General features: G+C 45.1%; 1 protein-coding gene across 1 annotated transcript in view; it reads left to right on the top strand.

Annotated features, from left to right (window-relative positions):
* LOC137029687 (uncharacterized) overlaps positions 1-22,248 on the top strand; it is a 50,567-nt gene that overhangs the window by 19,585 nt on the left and 8,734 nt on the right. Inside the window, exon 5 of the mRNA XM_067399339.1 lies at positions 20,711-20,730. Coding sequence (XP_067255440.1) covers positions 20,711-20,730 — 20 coding nt within the window. The remainder of the gene's footprint in view (positions 1-20,710; positions 20,731-22,248) is intronic.

Raw genomic sequence — 22,248 nt, forward strand, 5'->3', positions numbered from 1 at the left:
TGAATTACATTAAAATGGCTCCTACACACCGGCCCCTTAATTGCTTATGGCAGGCAGACATAATTACACAAAATACATAAAGGAGCCATATTACAAACATTTGATAATAAATTGTGACAATGTTACAACCACAAACTCTTATTCCCCTTAATCATTTGTAGCAAAGCTTTTAACAAGTCTAAAACACTACCGTTAGTTTTAATCTTTACTGCATGTACTAGACCCTTCGAAAAGTCTTGAGTCTGGTCCTCATCCTTGACATTACTTTGACATTCCTGGCTTGCTTGTGTATTTTCCTTTAACAAAGCAAAGTTCACCTTTGGTTGGTCGAAACAGTTTCTTAAAAGAGCATAAAATGCCGCCTTAAAATCAATCAAACGATTCTCCTTCCTTCTCATCTACACTTGGGACGCATTGACTCCAACAAGCAAATCAACATTAGTCTCAATGTGTGGGATTTTTACTCTGTCCAAATATGGCCATTTGGATATTTCCTCCTGTGTTACAATATTGTCTGAGTTGACAGGCATTCTCTTCTGAGTATAGACTTCAGGAAGGGAAAAGAAACGAGTTAATTCCACCAACCTCTAAGCCAGTAAACAGCATTATAAGATACAGACTGTTCTTGTCCCATGGTTACGCAGACAAATGTTGACATCTGATGTTCAGTTCATTCATCAATTGTTCTGAGCAAAAAGTAACTGAACTCCCAGGATCCAGAAAGGTATATGTTAGGCGACATGCCGAGTGAGTTGGAGTTGGAGTTTTGAGTTTTGAGTTTCAAGAATCTCGAGAGGCTAAACCAGAACGGTTCAACAGTCGAATTCGCAATAAGATGTTTTATGCAGGGGGTGTGCACGTTTGAACGTTGAAATACCGACAGCGACAGCGAAAAGTGGAATGTAAAACTACAGCACTTAATGTTGGATTCCCCTCGTCATGCCGCTTGCTGGCTAGTATTGGACATTTACTGGACGTTTTGTTCAACTACCATTAAATAAGACCTAAATGCATCGCAGAGACTGAAAATTTGTTTTCGTTTCATTGGTGACACTGATATTCATATGGACCGGAGATAGCGGTAAGTCGTAAACTAACGTGTGTTAGCTGCAGCACAAGCTAGCCATCAGCGTACTGTGGTTGCTGTTTTTGGGTACTATTTTTATCGTGATGGCACCGAAGAAAAATCCAGCCGTGGAGGAGACGGAGGACATAAGAAAGGCACTTGATTTTCTTTCCCAGGATATAGGAACTATTAAGGCTAAACAGGATAAAATTCTCAAATTGGTGGAGGAAGTCACACAGTTACGAATTCAGATCGAGGAAAGGGACAAGAAAATAGCGGAGCTGGAGAGGAAAGTGGAGGACTTGGAGCAATACTCCTGGATCAATGACGGTATTGTGACTGGGCTCAAGATAAAACCCCGCTCATATGCTCATGCGGTGACTGCTGGCAGTGAGGACGAGCCCGGAGACCTGGAGGTGAGCTCCGCGGAGCAACAGGTGGCGGCCTTTCTTGCGTCCAGGGACATACACCTGGATGTGGGCTCAATCGAGGCTTGTCACCCTCTCCCCAGGAAGAAGGACAATTATACACCAGCTGTGATTCTGAGGTTTGTCAATCGGAAAAATAAGATCGCATTGATGAAACAAGGAAAACAGCTGAAAGGTACCAATGTATACTTGAACGATCACTTAACCAAGAGAAATGCAGTTCCCATTCAGTCGGTCACGTTCGACGTACGTCGGACAGACCGACGAATAGGAATCTCGCTAGAGAGGCCAATCTACTTCGAGTGTAACTAAACGAGCCAATGCACATTGGCATGCAATCATATGCATCAGCTGCTTGCCTCGCAGCGCGGGTATATAATGAGCAGCAGGTGCGTTGCATCTTCAGCTTTTCGCTTCGGAGCCAAACCTTCTCAACACTGAAGAAGATAGCTACTGAAACCACGAGTGTGAACGAGTCTGCTCTTCGAGACGTCTCTTGGTTGCGGTGCAGGCGGACAGTGCAGCAGCGGGGCCGATTTCTCCTTTGTTTTTCTTTGCCTTTTTTATTTGAGCAAAAGCTGTAATCAGCGTGAAGGCCGTTCTCACGGCTGGTGAAACGGTGCGCCTAGAGCGCTAAAAAGCTGTTATTACAGCTGGTAAGAGAGCGCCTTCAAGGAGAGTGCACACGACAGGCTGCACATTTCCCTGTCTGTGCTGCAGCGGCTTTTCCCCTGCGTGCTTCAGCACCTAAAAGAGTCAGTCCTTGAAAGAGCTTACACGAGTAGTTCGCGTCTTTTTAAAGATGTCGTTCTACTTGTGTGTTTCTGGATGCGGTCGTTACCTGGCGCCTCGGGATGGTCACCAGCGCTGTATCGCGTGCTTGGGCTTAAGGCACGCTGAGGCGGCGTTTGTGGACGAGTCATGTACCCATTGTGGGAAGATGACCGTCGCGGAGCTGCGGTCGAGACTCCACTTTCTGCAAAGGGGTGGAGTCCCGGTCCCGACGCCTCGTTCCAATCCTCCTCAGAGGGTTGCTTCGGGCGGCGGGGCTGGTGACTTGAGGATCACGGTGAGCGCGTTTCCTTCGGGGAACCAACCCCCTAGGAACCCTCACCCCTCTTGCGCTCCGCAGCCAGTAGAGCTGCCGGGGGAACGCGGTGGACCACCCCAGAGGTGTGTACCATCCGTATCCTTCGGAGCTCCCCAAGACGACCGGATGTCGATCGCTGCATCGGAGGGTGAGCCTGACGCTTCTGGGGATGACGATTCGGCGCAGCTGCCTCCCTCGGGAGTGACGACTGTGCCTGATTCAGACCCGGAAATGATGGCTATGCTTTCCCGGGCCGCCAACAGGGTCGGGCTCGTGTGGAACCCTCCACCGTGTCCCGAGCCCTCGAGGTTGGATGATTGGTATCTCGGGGTGGCAAGGGCTGGTTCTCAGCCCCCCACCCCAGTGCCTTTCTTCCCGGAGGTGCATGAAGAGCTCACTGGCACGTGGACGGCACCTTTTACTGCCCGAAGCCGTGTCGGTGGGTCCTCCTCCCTCACCACCCTTGATGGTGGAGCGGCTAAGGGTTATACGCGCATACCCCCTGTGGAACGGGCCGTTGCTATGCAACTGTGCCCTAACTCCACCTGGCGGGGGAGCCGTCTCTCCCTTCCCGGGCCTGTAAGTACTCGTCGGATCTTACCGGCAAGGCTTATCAGGCCTGTGGGGAAGCCGCTTCCGCCTTACACGCTATGGCGTTGTTGCAGGTCCATCAGGCCAAGGCACTGAAGGACCTGCACGAGGGTGGTCACGATCCGCAAGTTCTACAAGAACTTCGTGCCGCGACGGACCTCGCGCTCCGAGCGACGAAGGTTACGGCGCGGTCAGTGGGTCGTGCGATGTCCACCATGGTGGTCCAGGAACGCCATCTCTGGCTGTGTCTTGCGGACATGAGGGATACCGACAAAGTCAGGTTTCTTAATTCCCCCGTGTCCCAGACCGGCTTCTTCGGCGACGCGGTCGAGAACTTTGCCCAACAGTTCTCGGCTGTACAAAAGCAGTCAGAGGCGATCAGTCACATCCTGCCGAGGCGGTCAGCTGCTGCACCTCCACCGCCGGCGGCACCTCAGACTGCCCGTCGCCGAGGGCGCCCCCCTGCAGCCGCCCCCGCTCCGACGCCCCAGCAGCAGCAGCCTCCATCCAAGCGGCGTCGTGGAGCCGGTCGCGGGCGGGGTGCCCAGCCCGTCCAGCCACCCCCTAAGAAGAAGGGTGGCAAGGCCAAGTCCAAGCGGCCCTAGGACGGGCGACCCGTAGATGGACGGGACTGCTCTTCATTAGGTGGTGACCTTTTGTTTCCCCTTTTTGTTCCGCCGCTGGCTCAACGGCCAGCGGTACCCAAATTTTCAATAAAAGAGCAGTTTCCTCTATCTCCGGGTCCGAAGAGGGCTCGGAGAGCAGTGGGAGGGCTAGAACCTCACCACTCTCATCCACCTCTTCTGTCGCCAGCGGACAGCAGCGAGCAGCAGGTAGGCAAAACCTCGACTGCTCCCTCTGTCCACCCGTGGAAGCAGGTAAGTGTTGCACAGCACACTGTGACCCCGCTTCGGGCCGCCTCACACAGAGAGCCTCCCGGGCCGCGTCCCTGCGTTCCACCTCGCTGCCCCGCGGCGGGTACGCCGGTGGTCCCCTTGGTGCCGCTTGCGCGGTCTCTGGGAGCCTGGCTAGCGCTCCCCAGTCCGTCTCGCTGGCTCCTTCAGACCATCAGGCTCGGCTATGCGATTCAGTTCGCCCGGTGCCCCCCCAAGTTCAGGGGCATCCTCTTCACTACAGTGAAAGATGCCGATGCCCCTGTTCTGCGTGCGGAGATCGCAGTCCTACTGGCGAAGGACGCGATAGAGCCGGTCCCTCCAGCCGATTTGAGGTCGGGGTTCTACAGCCCCTACTTCATTGTACCCAAGAGAAGCGGCGGGTTACGACCGATCTTGGACCTGCGAGTTTTGAATCGGAGCCTTCACAAGCTACCGTTCAAAATGCTCACGCAGAAACGCATTTTCGAGTGCATCCATCCCCGAGATTGGTTTGCAGCGATCGACCTGAAGGACGCGTACTTCCATGTTTCGATTCTTCCGCGACACAGGCCATTCCTGAGATTCGCGTTCGAAGGTCGAGCATATCAGTACAGAGTCCTACCCTTCGGGCTGGCCCTGTCTCCCCGCGTCTTCACGAAAGTCGTGGAGGGAGCCCTTGTTCCCATGAGAGAACAGGGTGTTCGCATTCTCAACTATCTAGACGACTGGCTTATCCTAGCACAGTCTCGGGATCAGTTGTGCGAACACAGGGATTTGGTGCTCAGTCACCTCAGCCAGTTGGGGCTTCGGGTCAACTGGGAAAAGAGCAAACTCGCCCCAGTGCAGAGGATCTCTTTTCTCGGTATGGAGTTGGATTCGGTCGAACAGATAGCACGCCTCACGGAGGAACGTGCTCGGTCGGTGTTGAACTGCCTGAATACGTTCAATGGCAGGACAGCGGTCCCACTGAAGTTCTTTCAGAGGCTCCTGGGGCATATGGCGGCTGCAGCGGCTGTAACACCGCTCGGTCTGCTTCATATGAGACCGCTTCAGCACTGGCTTCACGGCCGAGTCCCGAGATGGGCGTGGCAACGCGGCACGTTCCGGGTGCCAATCACTCAGGAGTGCCGCCGAACCTTCAGTCCGTGGTCGGACCCTTTGTTTCTTCGGGCAGGAGTGCCCCTAGAACAAGTGTCCCGGCATGCTGTGGTTTTCACAGATGCTTCTGCCACCGGCTGGGGTGCCACGTACAACGGGCATGCAGTCTCAGGGGTTTGGACGGGACCCCATCTGCATTGGCACATCAATTGCCTCGAGTTGCTGGCAGTACGCCTTGCTCTGAGCCGCCTCAAAGGCCTGCTTCAGGGCAAGCATGTACTGGTCCATACGGACAACACTGCGACCGTTGCGTACATCAACCGTCAAGGTGGTCTACGCTCCCGTCGCATGTCGCAACTCGCCCGCCATCTCCTCCTGTGTAGTCGGAAACATCTGAGGCTTCGCGCCATTCATGTCCCCGGTGTGCTCAACCGTGTGGCCGACGAGCTATCACGAGCTGCGCTGCCCGGAGAGTGGCGACTCCACCCCCAGGTGGTTCAGCTGATCTGGAGAGAGTTCGGAGAGGCTCAGGTAGACCTGTTTGCCTCACCAGAAACCTCCCACTGCCAGTTGTTTTACTCTCTGACCGAGGGAACACTCGGGACAGATGCACTGGCTCACAGCTGGCCCCGGGGCCTGCGCAAATATGCGTTTCCCCCAGTGAGCCTACTTGCACAGACCCTGTGCAAAGTCAGGGAGGACGAGGAGCAGGTCTTGTTAGTTGCGCCTTACTGGCCCAACCGGACCTGGTTCCCAGAACTCTCACTCCTCGCGACAGCCCCTCCCTGGCCCATCCCTCTGAGGAAGGACCTCCTCTCTCAGAGACGGGGCACTCTTTGGCACCCGCGTCCAGACCTCTGGAAACTCCATGTCTGGTCCCTGGACGGGACGCGGAGGTTCTAGGTGACTTACCCCCTGAGGTACTTAACACCATCACTTCGGCACGTGCACTGTCTACGAGACGTGCTTACGCCTCGAAGTGGAACCTGTTCGTCGAGTGGTGTTCTTCTCGTCGAGAAGACCCCCGAAGATGCTCGATCGGAGTCGTGCTTTCCTTCTTGCAGCAAGGGTTGGAGCGTAGGCTGTCCCCCTCCACCCTCAAAGTCCATACTGCTGCCATATCCGCTTACCACGACCACTTAGATGGCAAATCTGTTGGTCAGCACGACCTGGTCATCAGGTTCCTTAGGGGGCGAGACGGTTAAATCCTCCTCGTCCCCCTCCATACCCTCTTGGGACCTTACTCTGGTGCTCAGAGCACTCCAGATTGCTCCCTTTGAGCCTTTGCTGTCAGCAGACTTAAAGATTCTCTCTATGAAGACTTTGCTGCTGGTGGCATTGGCCTCCATCAAGAGGGTAGGGGACCTGCAGTCATTTTCGGTCGACGAATCGTGCCTAGAGTTCGGGCCGGGTGACAGCCACGTGGTACTGAGACCCCGGCCTGGCTACGTGCCCAAGGTTCCTACCACTCCCTTCAGGGACCAGGTAGTGAGCCTGCAAGCGCTGCCCTCGGAGGAGGCAGACCCAGCCCTGGCTTTGCTCTGTCCAGTTCGCGCCTTGCGACTGTACTTAGACAGAACTCGAAGCTTCAGGACCTCAGACCAGCTCTTTGTCTGTTACGGAGGCCAGCAGAAGGGAAAGGCTGTCTCCAAGCAGAGGATGGCCCACTGGATAGTGGATGCCATCGCCCTGGCTTACCAAGCTCAGGGCGTGCCCTGCCCGCTCAGGTTGCATGCCCACTCCACGAGAGGTGTGGCATCCTCCTGGGCGCTGGCTCGCGGCGCCTCGCTAACAGACATTTGTAGAGCTGCGGGCTGGGCGACACCTAACACGTTCGCTAGATACTATAGCCTTCGTGTCGAGCCGGTCTCCTCCCGTGTTCTCGCCTCAGGTCAGAGGCACGGAGAGGCCCCGGCTTAGTGTCGGCTTGCTGCGCTACATGCGCATTCTATTCTCCAGAGAGTCCCTACGGGCAGACCCTGTTGAGTCCTCCGGTTACCCTTCGGCAGCCGACGTGGCGGAGCGTCTGGCGCCAGGCCTATACTCCGTTGTATCCTTGAGAACCGGATTTAGGCTGGGTTCCATATGTGTGACCCTACGGGGATCCAATATGGCTTTTTCCACGGCTGCTCCTAAACGAAGCCCGTGTCTTTCCCTCTGGGAGAACCCATCTCTCATCGAGTGGAGTCACCCCAGTTCTTCCATATGTTGTACAACCTACAAGGTTAGTCCATATGTACTTATCCATATAACTCCTTCGGGGAAGGATATGGCTTCCGCAGCGTTCCTTATCGCATGTAAGGCTACGCTTTCCCAGCGTTATCCAATTGTCGCACTGAGTGGGTTTTGGGAACAACAGTGATCGACCCTCTCTGCGTGAGCCTGGTCCCACCGTCCTTAGGCAAGGGGGTTCAGGTGGCTCACGTCAGAGCGCTGGAAGAGGGCAGCTCCTGTGGCGCTTTGGTAGGGATTCCTATTCGTCGGTCTGTCCGACGTACGTCGAACGTGACCGACTGAATGGGAACGTCTCGGTTACATAGGTAACCCTCGTTCCCTGAAGGAGGGAACGGAGACGTACGTCCCGTCGCCACAGGCGTTGTCCTGCTGATGCTGCCGCCTGCTCGGTTCGGCTCCTCAGCGAAAACCTGAAGATGCAACGCACCTGCTGCTCATTATATACCCGCGCTGCGAGGCAAGCAGCTGATGCATATGATTGCATGCCAATGTGCATTGGCTCGTTTAGTTACACTCGAAGTAGATTGGCCTCTCTAGCGAGATTCCTATTCGTCGGTCTGTCCGACGTACGTCTCCGTTCCCTCCTTCAGGGAACGAGGGTTACCTATGTAACCGAGACGATATTGCTAAAAAAGCCAGATACTTAAGGAAACAGAATAAAATTCAAAATACTTGGGTTATGAACTGTAAAATATACATCAGACTGAATGGTTCACCTGAAGAGGCTAAAGTATTGGTAGTTAAAGACATAGAGGACTTGAAAAAATATGATTAAAGATAGAGAGAACATGGAAAAATATGAATAAAGACAAGTTTTGTTTAATGAGGGGAAATAAATGCTTCTGTGTATACTCATACAATGACATTCAATTATAATTCATCTACTATAAATGATAAGGACATAGGGTTACAGCAAAGGATTTTAGACTATGAGCACTTGGAACCGAAATCAATTGAATACACTGAACTAAAATAAAACACTAGACTTGGAAGATCAATTAGACCCTGATAATTTGTTTCTATTGTCTAACAATATTAATTGCAACTGCTACCTTGAAGATGACTACAATAACATTAAGTCTGAAGGTAAATTTTCAATTATTCACTTCAATAGTAGAAGCATGTATGCAAACTTCAATGCTATCAAAGAATATTTACAACATTTTGTACATCCATTTAGTATTATTGCGCTTTCAGAAACTTTTTCAGAAAGATTTTGAGTTAAAGGATTATAATCTAAATTATGTGAACAGAACAAACAAATCAGGAGGAGGAGCTGCGTTATATGTTCATAAAAGATTCAAATTTAAAGTAATTGAAAATATGACAATAGCAATAAATTATATACTTGAATGTGTATCAATAGAAATTATCAACGAGAAAAAGAAAAATTTTATATTAAGTTGTGTATACAGATCACCAGGCTCAAGTTTGGAAATATTTGGAAAACATTCTCTGTAATAAGTAATAGTCAAAGTCAAGTCAAATTTATTTATATAGCGCTTTTACAATTGGTAATTGTTTCAAAGCAGCTTTACATATTAGAAGCACAGAAAAAAGGGAAGTGGTTAAAAATAAACTGTACAAACAAGCGTGGTAATATGTAACATGTACAAGATGGTGCTACATTAAGCCAATGTCGGCTGACTCCCAGGGGTGGAAAAAACCCCCTAGGAGAAAAACCCAGCGTGCTAGCACTGGAAAAAAAGTCCTAGGAGGGAAAAAAACCCTTGGAAGATATATATAATATATGTAAATGGATATAGAGATCAAAATCTGAATTATACATTTTATTATAGAGATTAAAAATAGATTATATATAAATATATGTAAGCGGATACGGGGATTAAAAATCTGAATTATAGATGCAGCCAGAACTGGATCTGTAGGCCCATTGTCTCCTGGGCTACATTGTAGGCAGGTCCAGACACAGGTTCTCCATCTGATCTGGATACGGCCTGGATCCAGCACCCGGCAAACCTCAGGATAAGCAGAGAGACAGATATTAGCGTAGATGCCATTCTTATTCTGATGTACAGGTATATCTAGTGTTATAGGAAATGTTCTCGGTTCCGGCCGACCTAATTATTGCAGCATAACAATCCTTTAACGGATTTGAAAAATGTTAATGTATTGATAATGTGTTATGTGTATGCAAGAGCAAAGAGATGTGTTTTTAGTCTAGATTTAAACTGACAGAGTGTGTCTGCTTCCCGAACAATGCTAGGAAGATTGTTCCAGAGTTTAGGTGCTAAATAGGAAAAGGATCTGCCGCCTTCAGTTGATTTTGATATTCTGGGTATTATCAACTGGCCTGAATTCTGAGATCGCAATAAACGTGAAGGACTATAATGCATTAAGAGCTCACTTAGATACTGGGGAGCTAAACCATTTAAAGCTTTATAAGTAAGTAGCAAGATTTTAAAATCTATACGATGTTTAATAGGGAGCCAATGTAATGTTGACAGAACTGGGCTAATATGGTCATACTTTCTGGTTCTAGTAAGAACTCTAGCTGCCGCATTTTGAACCAACTGTAGTTTGTTTAAAAGCCGAGCAGAACAACCACCCAGTAGAGCGTTACAATAATCTAGTCTTGAGGTCATGAATGCATGAACCAACTGTTCCGCATTTGTCATTGAGAGCATATGTCGTAATTTAGATATATTTTTTAGATGGAAGAAGGCGGTTTTACAGATACTAGAAACATGACTTTCAAATGAAAGATTGGTATCAAAGAGCACACCCAGGTTCCTAACTGAGGACGAAGGTTTAATGGAGCACCCGCCAAGTGTTAGAGAGTATTCAAGGTTTTTTCGTGAGGAAGTTTTTGGTCCAAAGATTAGGATATCAGTTTTTTCTGAATTTAATAATAAGAAATTTCTTGTCATCCAGTTTTTAATGTCAGCTATGCATTCTGTTAGTTTTGTGAATTTGTAGGTTTCGTCAGGGCGCGAGGAAATATAGAGCTGAGTATCGTCAGCGTAGCAGTGAAAACTAACACCATGCTTCCTAATTATCTCTCCTAAGGGCAGCATGTACAGAGTGAAAAGCAACGGTCCTAGTACTGAGCCTTGTGGTACTCCATATTGAACCTGTGATCGATACGACATCTCTTCATTTACTACTACAGACTGATAACGGTCAGATAAGTACGATTTGAACCATGCCAAAGCAATTCCACTAATGCCAATATAGTTTTCAAGTCTTTTTAAAAGAATGTTGTGATCGATAGTGTCAAAAGCAGCACTGAGATCTAATAACACTAATAGAGAAATACAGCCACGATCGGATGATAGGAGTAGATCGTTTGTAACTCTAACGAGAGCAGTCTCAGTGCTATGGTATGGTCTAAATCCTGACTGGAAATCCTCACAGATTCCATTTCTTTCTAAAAAGGAGCACAGTTGTGTTGAAACTGCCTTTTCTAGTATCTTTGACAGAAAAGGTAGATTCGAGATTGGCCTGTAATTTACTAAATCTCTCGGATCTAGTTGAGGTTTTTTAATAAGAGGTTTAATAATAGCCTGCTTAAAAGTTTTTGGCACGTATCCTAGTGTTAAAGATGAATTAATTATATCAAGAAGTGGACCTACGACCTCTGGAAGCATTTCTTTCAGTAGTTTAGTCGGCATTGGGTCTAACATACATGTTGTTGATTTTGATGATTTGATAAGTTTAGATAATTCTTCCTCTCCTATAGCGGCGAATGATTCTAGTTTTACCTCAGGGACACTACAGTGCACTGTCTGAAGCGAAACTGTAGACGGTTGCATGTTTATAATTTTCTCTCTAATATTGTCAATCTTGCAAGTAAAGAAGTTCATAAAGTCATTACTGCTGTGCTCTATGGAAACGTCAGCAGTTGAATCTCTGTTTCTAGTTAATTTAGCCACTGTGTCAAATAAATACCTAGGATTATGTTTGTTTTCTATTAAGAGATTTGAAAAATAAGTAGATCTAGCATTTCTTATAGCCGTTCTGTACTCAATCATTTTTTCTTTCCACGAAAGGCGAAAAACTTCTAGTTTTGTTTTCTTCCAACTACGTTCAGCTTTTCTCACAGCTCGTTTTAGAGCCCGAGTGTGCTCATCATACCACGGCGTTGGATTAGTTTCCTTAATCTTCTTTAGACGTAAAGGAGCGACCGCATCTAATGTGCTGGAAAAGAGAGAGCCAATAGTTTCTGTTGCAGCATCGAGTTCTTCTAAGTTGTCAGGTATACTAAGGCGATGAAACTGCTCGGGGAGATTATTTATAAAGCAATCTTTAGTGGCAGACGTGATTGTTCTACAATATTTATGGCTGGGTGGTGGTTTTGTAGCCTTGGCTAACTGTATTATACACGAGACTAAATAATGATCTGATATATCATCGCTCTGCTGTAGAATTTCAACAGCATCAATATCTATTCCATGCGACAGTATTAGATCTAGGGTATGATTACGACAATGAGTGGGTCCTGACACGTGTTGTCTAACTCCAATAGAGTTTAAAATATCTGCAAATGCCAATCCAAATGCGTCTTTATTATTATCTACATGGATATTAAAATCACCAACAACAAGGACTTTATCCGCAGCCAGTACTAACTCTGATAGAAACTCAGCAAATTCTTTGATAAAGTCAGTATGGTGCCCTGGTGGCCTGTATACAGTAGCCAGCACAAATGTCAACTTACATAATGTTACATAAAGCACCATCACTTCAAAGGAATTATATTTGAAATTCTTTTGAATGATTCTGAATATATTACTATAAATTACAGCAACACCTCCCCCTTTGCCTTTCTGTCGAGGATTGTGTCGATAGTCATAACCTTGAGGACTAGACTCATTTAAAATAATGTAATCGTCTGGTTTTAGCCAGGTTTCTGTCAAACACAGCAAGTCTAGTTTATTGTCTGTGATAATTTCATTTACAATAAGTGCTTTTGAAGAAATAGATCTAATATTCAGTAACCCAAGCTTTATCATTTGTTTATCTGATTTATCTGTGATTTTCATTTTTTGAACATCAATTAAATTTTTACCCTTAAAAGGTTTCGGAAGTTTTTTGTATTTACTAGTTCGAGGTACAGACACAGTCTCTATGTGATAATATCTAGGTGAAAGAGTTTCTATGTGCTGTGAATTATCTGAGTTCTGTGACGTGAGGCGGCTAGCAGACGGTCGGTTTAGCCAGTTTGTCTGCGTCCTGATCTGGGCCCTGGTTTGTCATGTTTCAGCTCTAAGACTATTTGCCAAATTTCTAGATAGAAGAGCAGCACCATCCCGGGAGGGATGAATACCATCTCTTTTCAACAGATCAGGTCTGCCCCAAAAGCTTTTCCAATTGTCTATGAAACCTATATTATTCTGCGGACACCACTTAGACAGCCAGCCATTGAGTGATGATAACCTGCTAACTATCTCATCACTCCGACGAACAGGAAGAGGGCCAGAACAAATTACTTCTGCTGACATTGAATTTGTGAGTTCACACACCTCTTGAATGTTAATTTTAGTGATCTCCGACTGGCGAAGTTGAACATCATTTGTGCCGACGTGGATAATGATTTTAGAATATTTACGTTTAGCATTAGCCAGCACTTTTAAATTTGCTTTGATGTCAGGTGCTCTGGCCCCCGGCAAACATGTGACTATGGTGGCTGGTGTCTCTATTTTCACGTTCCGTGTAATAGAATCGCCAATTACTAGGGCACTTTCAACAGGATTCTCAGTGGGTGCGTCACTGAGTGGGGAGAACCTGTTTGATGTTCTAATCGGAACGGAAGAGTGGTGTTTGTTCTTGCCATTATGCCGCCTCACAGTCACTCAGTTAGCCTGCTGCGTGGCTTCTACAACCAGAACCGAATGTGCAGTGTTTACTAGGCTAGTCGCATCCAAAGCAGTATCTAAGGCCCTTTCATTCTCACTATCCTCAATTAAAGTTTGGATGCGTGTCTCTAATTCTGAGATTCTCTCTGTCAGCCTGACAATATCCCTGCATTTATCACATGTGTAAGTCTCACTGCTGACAGAAAGACCTAAGCTGTACATGTTGCATTTAATACACATGATAATCATCGGACATGACTGACCGTGTTTTTGTAGAGTAGTCTGACTCCCCACAGTTGTTTGATGAACTTGATCGCTAACGCCGTCCGAAAAACTGCATCGCACACGGGACTCGCTAGCTGGATGTCTCGGTTGCTTGCCGGTGCCTGGGGCGAGGGTGATGTGCGGGACGCTGTACCTCACGGTGGATCTATGAATGCCGGGCAGCAAAGTTTCCACAGCTTCCCGATCTGGCGAGGACAGATCAGAATAACATACATCGGATAAATCCGCCATTTAGATCGACAAGGAAGGTTAGTTTAGAGGAAAAAATAGACGGTAGCTAGCGGGCTATGGCTAACACTAGGTGATTACGCTGGTAGATTACTAGTAATAAATTGTTCCGTTTAGTAATACTATGCAATAGGTTAAGTAATCTAGTGAAAAACAAGAAAGTTATATTATGTGAATAGGAATAAAGAGAAGGATTTAGGATAAACTCCACGAAGCTCCGAGCATAGGTCAGACAGCAGGCAGCAGCGTTGAGCAGCGTTGCAAAATGCACATTCAAACCGGTTTTCCTGTGAAGGTGTTCAAAGCGGTGACTAGTAGTTTTCAGTTTGTGAAGTGCAGGAGTAAATCAGGGAGATGTATGTGTAGAAGGTACAAGTTTACATTTAAGAGGAGCGTGTATAGACCAATTTGGTGTTTGCAAACAGCGATGACGTTTTTTGTGGGCGGAGCCTAGCTGGTTGCAGGACATGACAGTTGAGCAGTAGAAGTCTATGGAAGCCACGAAATAAAAGAATAAAAAAAGTTAATTTCGAGTTTATATCTCACAATTCTGACTTTTATTTCTCGCAAATCTGAGTTTACATCTCACATTTCTTACAAAGAAAAACAGAATTGTGAGATATACTCGTTATTCTGTCTTTTCTGAATTGCAATTTATCCCACAATTCTGTTTTTTTTCCCCCTCAGAATTGTGAAATAAACTCACAATTGCGAGTTATAAAGTCCGAACTGGGAGTAATAAACACGCAAATGCAACAAAAATCAAGACAGAATTGTGAAATAAAAATTATGTTTAAAAGTTATCTTTGTAAAATATTATAGGTTTAAATTATTTTAATTATAATTATTTCATGCTGTAACTGCTATGTATGTATGTCCTCTGAACTGCATATGTGAATATTATGTAGACTTACTGTTTACATCAAATTCCTGCTTTATTAGTAGACTAATCCTTGCAGGTGTAGTCAGTCCAGTCTGTGAAACGTCTCCGTTTAGCTTCAAAGGACGTTTTCAACGATGGTTTTCTTTAAAAATGAAGACTATATTTTCGCATTCCGATTTCAACATCCAGAGGCACAACAAAACATTTTTCTCTTTGTTAGGTTTTTGCTCCTAATTCGTGCCTCATCCCAGACCTCTTATTTGGCAATTGAATGAGCAATCACTCAGCGCTGAGGGAGAATATAGTCTCATTTTATTGATAAGAAAAGAGAGAATATATAGAAAGAGTACAAGGGGTGTAGTATAGTTTCAGCCAATGAGAAAGAGAATACATCATATAGATCATGGTATAGGAATGTGATACATATAGAAAAACAAGTTTAAATATGGTCATCTACTGGTCAGGTACCCATGAGGTCCCTTAAAATTCCAAGGACCTTCTCCTATTCTGGTAATAAAGAAAGCAGAGACCATTCCCTGTCTCACATTCACTCATAGTAGAGCCTTATATGGAAATGGTTCTGGTACATAGAAAACCATATGTTTAGAGCATAGTATACAGTTTTGACAGAGGAAAAAGGGAGCCTCAGTCCACATACTTTCAATGCTGAGAACAACATAAAATCTATCAATTGCCCCTTTTGGCAATAAAATTGCCACACCCAAGTCTCAGCATTACTTTTCTCATATCCAAATACAATCATTTTCTTTACCTTCAAAATCATAACATTCTTCAGCAAACATTTCCTTCATTTTTCTTCAAAATTATTAACATTTAACAGTTCTATTCATCAAAGCATATTGAGAGGATACAAAGTTGTTCATGGCACGATTAATCAAAGCTCTAATAAATGGAATAATACAACAGATAATAAATGCCATAATTAATAGGATCACACCTATAGGGATCAAAGCAGATACAAGCATTTGTTGCCAACCTGTGAGCCATGCTAAGAACCCACTTTGATTATCAGTAACTTCTCATTCTTGTAATTCTTGAGCAATTCTAGTCATATTTTTTAAACCCTCTGAAATTAAATGACCATCTGCATCATTTTCAGGGATATAAGTACAACAAGAGGTACCAACAATAACACAAACTCCTCCTCCTGCAGCGGTTAATTGATCTAAAACTAGCCTGTTTTGCAGGGCAGTTAAACGGAGCCCTCGGAGTTCCTGTTGAACACCAGCCAATGTGTCTCTTGTAGTATTGATAAATGAAATTAGCTCATATCTTGTAACTTCAACTTCAATTTGAAGACTAGAGACACCTATTCCTGGAAACACTGCTTCAAAGAATCTTTCAGTACCAGTCCAGAGTCGATGTTGCATTGGTACTGGATTATCTCTACTCAAACTACTAGTTGAACTGCGACCAGAGAGGGAGCGTTTCTTTTTCTGTTTTTGTTTTGTCATAACGTGAGGTTTGTGTGGTCTAATAACCATGGAATATTCTTCCAAAGTTACTAGAGCACATCTTCCACTCCAATTTTCTGGAAGAGCAGTGTAAACTCTATGTCCACACAGCCAAAACCAATCTTTGACAGCTCTAGTTCCCCGTGAAGAAGGAGCATATCTGTAGCAATTTTGACCTGGCACAAGTGCACAATCTTTAGAGCACACATCGTGAATAAAAGGATTAGCCCATCCATAAGCAATCATAGTAGATATAGGATGTGGTGTTCTTTTAGAACACTCAGTCATATTAGCTTTTGGATAATGCAAAATACAACTCATACAACAAGACATATTTTCTATCTCACAATGATGGTATGTTCGATTACATTTACTTTTAGGAATTACCCCCAGTCTCACTGTTCCAGTTTCTCTTTCCATACATAACAGTGAGTCTGGAATAGAGCCAATTGTTGTCACTTTAGCATGTACTTGTGCTGCAAGCATCATTATTTTACTTTTCCCACAACTCCATATCGCAGTTCTATTTGGAGCCATCATTCCAGTAATGCTGACGAAAAGAGGGCATTCTAATTCTTCTTCTGTCCTTGGTGATTTAACCTCTACATGTGGTCCAGAAGCACTATGTGGCATTTTGGTGCAAACATAACAGTCACCTGTTTTTCCTTCAGATTTGGCAGTGTAGTTGGCTAATCTCCACCACATGTTAGCTGCAAGGGCATGTGGTTCTTCTTCATAATGTACCCAAGTTTCATTACCAGTGCTAACAGCAGCTTGTATGTGAATAAACACATTTGTCAGCACAACCAGGTAAAATATCAATTTAGCAATCATGGCTAGAGAGCTTCAATGATAATTATTGCTGGTTTTAGATCTCTAGCAATCTCTTTCTTCTTCTCCTCGTTGAACGTCTTGGTTCACCTTCCTTCGGATCTTTCCTTGGCTCACTGGCTTCCTTCTCCTCATTGACCAGAACGTTCCCCTGGGATGGAGCTGCTTTCAGTCGACTGGCATGGATCCACTGTGGCTGGAAGTCAGTCAGCACTCCTGTTCTCGTCACAGCAATCACCGTGGCGGGCCCCAGATATTTCGGCTCACCCAGTTTTGTGGGCTTCAGACACTTTATCAGCACCTGTTGTCCTGGAACGAAAGGATGAGTGGGTTTTTCTGCAGGAAGAGGGAGAGAGAGAGACACATCACCATTGATGCTATTCAAAGTCTTAATTAGGGAATCCACATAATCCGTGATGATCACCTCTGTGTCACCTGTGGAAAAATTGCCAGCGCGACCTCTGACCCATGGGGTCGGGAAAGGTCTACCCATAAGGATTTCAAACGGAGACATCTTTGTTGTTGCTGATGGTGACATTCTAATTTCTGTTAATACGGCAGGCAGCAGATCATCCCAATTTCTGCCTGTATCAAGACACGCTTTATTAAGCCGATCTTTGATAACCCTATTCATGTTCTCAACTTGTCCACTAGATGGAGCATGAAACGGTATATGTAACGACCAGGTAATATTAAGCTCTTTGGCTAACAATTGTGTGACTTTGGAAGTAAACGGTGTTCCATTATCACTATCGATAACCATTGGTATACCAAAACGCGGTATAATGTCCTTAGCCAGAACTTTAACTACCGTCTGTGCATTTTCTTTTCCACACGGAAAAGCTTCAGGCCATTTAGAAAATCTGTCAACAATCACAAGCAAATATTTATTATTTCCGCAAGGAGGCATATGCGTAAAATCAATTTGCAAGTGTTGGAATGGTAGCTCAGGATGTGGTAAAGCGTCATGTTTAGTTGCCTTGTGCTTGTTGGTTTGAACACACACCAGACAAGCATCCAATATCAACAGAGTATTTCTTTGAATATTTGCTATGCAATAAGATCGATTCAACATTTGTATCACTTTCTTTTTTGACACATGTGATACACCATGATAATGTCTACATAGCATAACAATCGCAGATGCAGGTAGTGCAAGTCTACCTTGTTTGTCTCTCAAGATTCCAGCTTGATCTGGTTTTACTTCATTGTCTGACCAGTAAGTCAAATCAGCTTGCGTAGGGTTAGCTTGTAATATTTTAATGTCCAAATCATTAATCAATAATGAATTCATCATAGGCACATCTGTGCCCCTTTCGCTTACATGTGGACTTAACATTACTTCTTTAGCAGCCCATTTTGCTACTTCATCTACAAATCTATTTCCTTTGGCTTCATCTGTTTCTCCTGACGTATGTCCTGCTACTTTAATAACAGCGAGTTTTGATGGTTGTTGTGCTGCATTAATGAGCTCCGCTACAATACTATGGTGAGCAATTGGCTTTCCATCTGAGGTTTTAAAATTTCTTTCTTCCCACAATTTAGCAAAATCATGTACTTGTCACAGACACGTCAGGTTCCACCTCACTGCAGTACCCACGCACTCAATCACCAGCCTTCTAATCACCGCCACCTGCACGTCATTACTCTGCAATCACCAGCACCATAAAGCCACCACACTCACACACACTCACTGTCCGGTCTCGTTCGCACTACATGATATGTATGCTAACCTTAAGGACTCCCAAACGACTTACCTACCTGCTCCAGCGATCTCCTTCATCTCCTTCGTCTCCTGGTCTCCCCGTGTGCAAACCTACCTGTGTGTGTGAGTGTCTCCATCGTCTCCCTCAACTGCATCTCTCATCCAGCATCTGCAAGTTGAAAAGGACAGTATTATTTCCCATTCATCTCTCATCACGCCATATCTGCCTGTTATCATTCTGTGCTCTACTGTTTATAAATAAATACTTAACTGGATTGCTTCTACTTCAGTCTCCGTGTCTCTGTTGTAACAGTACTATGCTATACGCATATTTAGAGTCAGTGTATATATTAACACACTGATCTTTTGCCAATTGACAAGCTCTCGTTAAAGCAATTAATTCTGCAACTTGCGCTGACTTGTATGGCAAAGAGTATGCCTCAATTACACGATCAGGTAATTCAACAATAGCATACCCACACAAGTATACATTATCATTTGGCTTGAAACAGGATCCATCAATATACCAATTCTTCCCCTCCTCCAGGACAGATGTAGACACATCTGGCCTGCAGGCAGTCGAAATTTGGATTCTGTCCAGGCACTCGTGGTCATCACTCTCAAATTCACCTTGCGTCAGCAACCTGTGCAAATGTACAGTAGGGCCATGAATAACAGAAGTTGGTTTCAAAATCAAATCAGCAGTAGCTAATAATATAGCCTCATAGCCAGAGCGGCGTTGAGCAGTCATATGTTGAGTAGAAATATTACTCATAATGACTCCTACCTGATGAGAGGTATGCACTATCAATTTATGTGATAACACAATTTTTTCAGCATCTTGAACCATGATCGCTGTGGCAGCCACTGCACGAAAACAAGCAGGAAGTCCCCTGGCTACTGAATCAAGAGTTTTAGACAAATAAGCTATGGGACGAAAAGTACCCCCATGTTCCTGGGCCAGGATTGCGGCGGCTGTACCCCCACTTTCATGCACGTATAAGTGAAAGTCTTGAGAGTAATTTGGGAGGCCAAGGGCAGGAGGTTTCATAAGGGAGGATTTCAAATGTCTGAATGCTTGATCCATCTCAGCTGTCCATGTAATGTCCTCTGTGTCCCCCAGAGTAGCAGTTCGTAGGATTTTATCATACATGGAACAGTTGGGCACCCATATTCGGCAATAATTAACCAGTCCCAGGAAGCTTTGCATCTGCTTCCGTGTCGATGGGTGCTTGAAAGTAGCAATAGCTTTCACTCTGTCAGCAGACAATTGCACTTTGCCCTGTGACAGTGCATGTCCAAGGTACTCGACCCTCCTCTGTACCCACTGTAGTTTCTCTCTTGATGCCTTGAAACCAGCCTCTGCCAAAATATTGCAGACAATTTTAGAGGCAGCAGCACACATGTCTTCAGTTGCTCCTGTGATGAGGATGTCATCTGCGTATTGAAGCAGACAGGTGTTTGGAGGAAGTTTGGCATTTTTCAGCTTTGCGTGCACTACAGCAGAGAAAACAGCCGGAGAATCCCTGAACCCTTGTGGGAGTCTTGTCCACGTTAATTGTGAATTTTTCAAGGTAAAAGCAAACAATGGCTGTGTTTGGCGATCAACAGGAATGCTGAAGAAGGCACTGGAAATATCCAGAACTGTAAAAAATGAATGTTCAGAAGGAATAGAATTAATTATAGTTTGCACATCAGGTACAATAGGAGACAATGGTGTTACCAACTCATTAACTTTTCTCAAATCTTGAGTTAAACGCCAAGAACCATTTGCTTTCTTAATTGGATTAATTGGTGTATTATAAGGTGAATGAGTGTGCACCAGGATGCCTTGAGCCAGTAATTTATCAATAACAGGAAGAATACCCTCCACCTTTTCTTTTGAGAGGGGGTACTGTTTCTGATACACAGGCTTGTCTGTTATTAGTTTAGCAACATAGGGCTGGACATCAATGAATCCTGCGTCATCCTTATGGGCTGCCCACAACTTGGGGTTGACGCCCTCAATTTCCTGTTTGAGCTCAGTTGCAGAATCATCCTCAAGGAGAGCATTTCCTGTATCAACAGTGAGAGAAAAGGCTGCAGGAAAAATAAGTTGTAGAGAGTCAGCATTAAAATTAAGTTGAATACCTAATTTATGTAAGAGATCGCGTCCCAGAAGAGAAAATGGGGAATTCGGTATTATCGAAAAAGCATGCATTTTAAACAATGATGGGATATCATTAGAAGTAACTGGAAATGCTGGTGTCATTTCACATCTCACAGGTACACCATTGATTCCCACAGAGTTTACATGTTTTCCTGTAATCGCACCCTCATAAACAAGAGAAGATAACAATGACATAGTTGCCCCCGTATCAATGAGAAAAACATAGGGTTTATGGTCAACATTTAATTCAATAAATGGCAAAACAGTTGACACATTCGGATAACTCAAAGAAATCAATGAAAAATTATCAGAAGAGGGCTCAGTCGAACTCAGTCATTGTTGCCAGGAAATGGGATACACTGGATTTTGTCTGTCAGTCTTTGCAGAAGGGAGCACAAGTGGGGGCTTTTGCTTCAAGCCACCACCAGAGCCCTTCTTCTTCTGCTTGTCTGACCTCCGCCTCAAATCCCAAGCCTTTTTCCTACAGTCACGTTCCAGATGTCCTGGCTTGCCACAATAAAAACAGCGTCTCACATTTCCAAATTGTTGTGGACGAGGATTCACAGCAGCATTCACTTGAAGCATTGCAGGAGCTTTGCCCCTGGAGACATCAAAAGCTCCAGCAGAGGAAAGCTCACGCAAGCGTCGTCCCAATTCATCAACAGAAATGGTAGTAATATTCAGAGTTGTTATACGAATTAACTGCGCAGTGTCTTTGTTCATATTATTTAGGAACGTATTTAAGAACAATGGACAATTTTGTTCAATAGGAATCGCAGATTCCTCAACCCATGCATGTTTAAATCTGTTAAAGAATGCAACAGGGCTTTCACCAGTTCTCTGTTTGGTATTGGCTGCATGCGAGATGTCTTGTTTAGCAGAAGACACTTTTAACAAAAAAGCAGTCAATTGTTTGAAAAAATCTTTAAGTTTACCTGAGCTGGCCCAAATCCAATCACCTGTTTCGTCCTCATCGTCAGAATCAGTAATTAGAAGCACTCGTGAAGGTTTAGACAAATCAAGGGGCTTCGAATCTCCAGCTTTCTGAGATACAACACGACGAACAGGCGGTGTATCGTAGATGGGGTTTAAGTAATCAACTTCTTCAATCATTTCCTCCTCTGTGATTTCCGCAGGCAGTGTTTTAGTCAAAATAAAACGATAATCTCGTCCCGTCAATTGACTGTAGGCAGTTAACCGTTGCAGTACTGCCACAAATTGATGTGGTGACCTAGCCGGATCAGGCAGATCTTTGCAAATAGCCACTGCCTCCGTAACACTCAGAGGAGTAATTTTGTAACCATCTGGAAGCTGTACAAACGGAAAAACTTCAGTTGTGGACGGCAACTGCGGATACAATCGATTGGTCAAGGGCTTTGGAATTTCAGCAGAAACAACACATTCATATGGGGGAAGAGACGCATCAGGTTTCAGCTGAGACTGAGAGAGAGAGCTATCTTGTTTTTTCAACTCTGGACCCTTATCCCAAT

Source organism: Chanodichthys erythropterus, chromosome 2, assembly GCF_024489055.1.
Source record: "Chanodichthys erythropterus isolate Z2021 chromosome 2, ASM2448905v1, whole genome shotgun sequence".
In the NCBI taxonomy this organism is placed as follows: Eukaryota; Metazoa; Chordata; class Actinopteri; order Cypriniformes; family Xenocyprididae; genus Chanodichthys; species Chanodichthys erythropterus.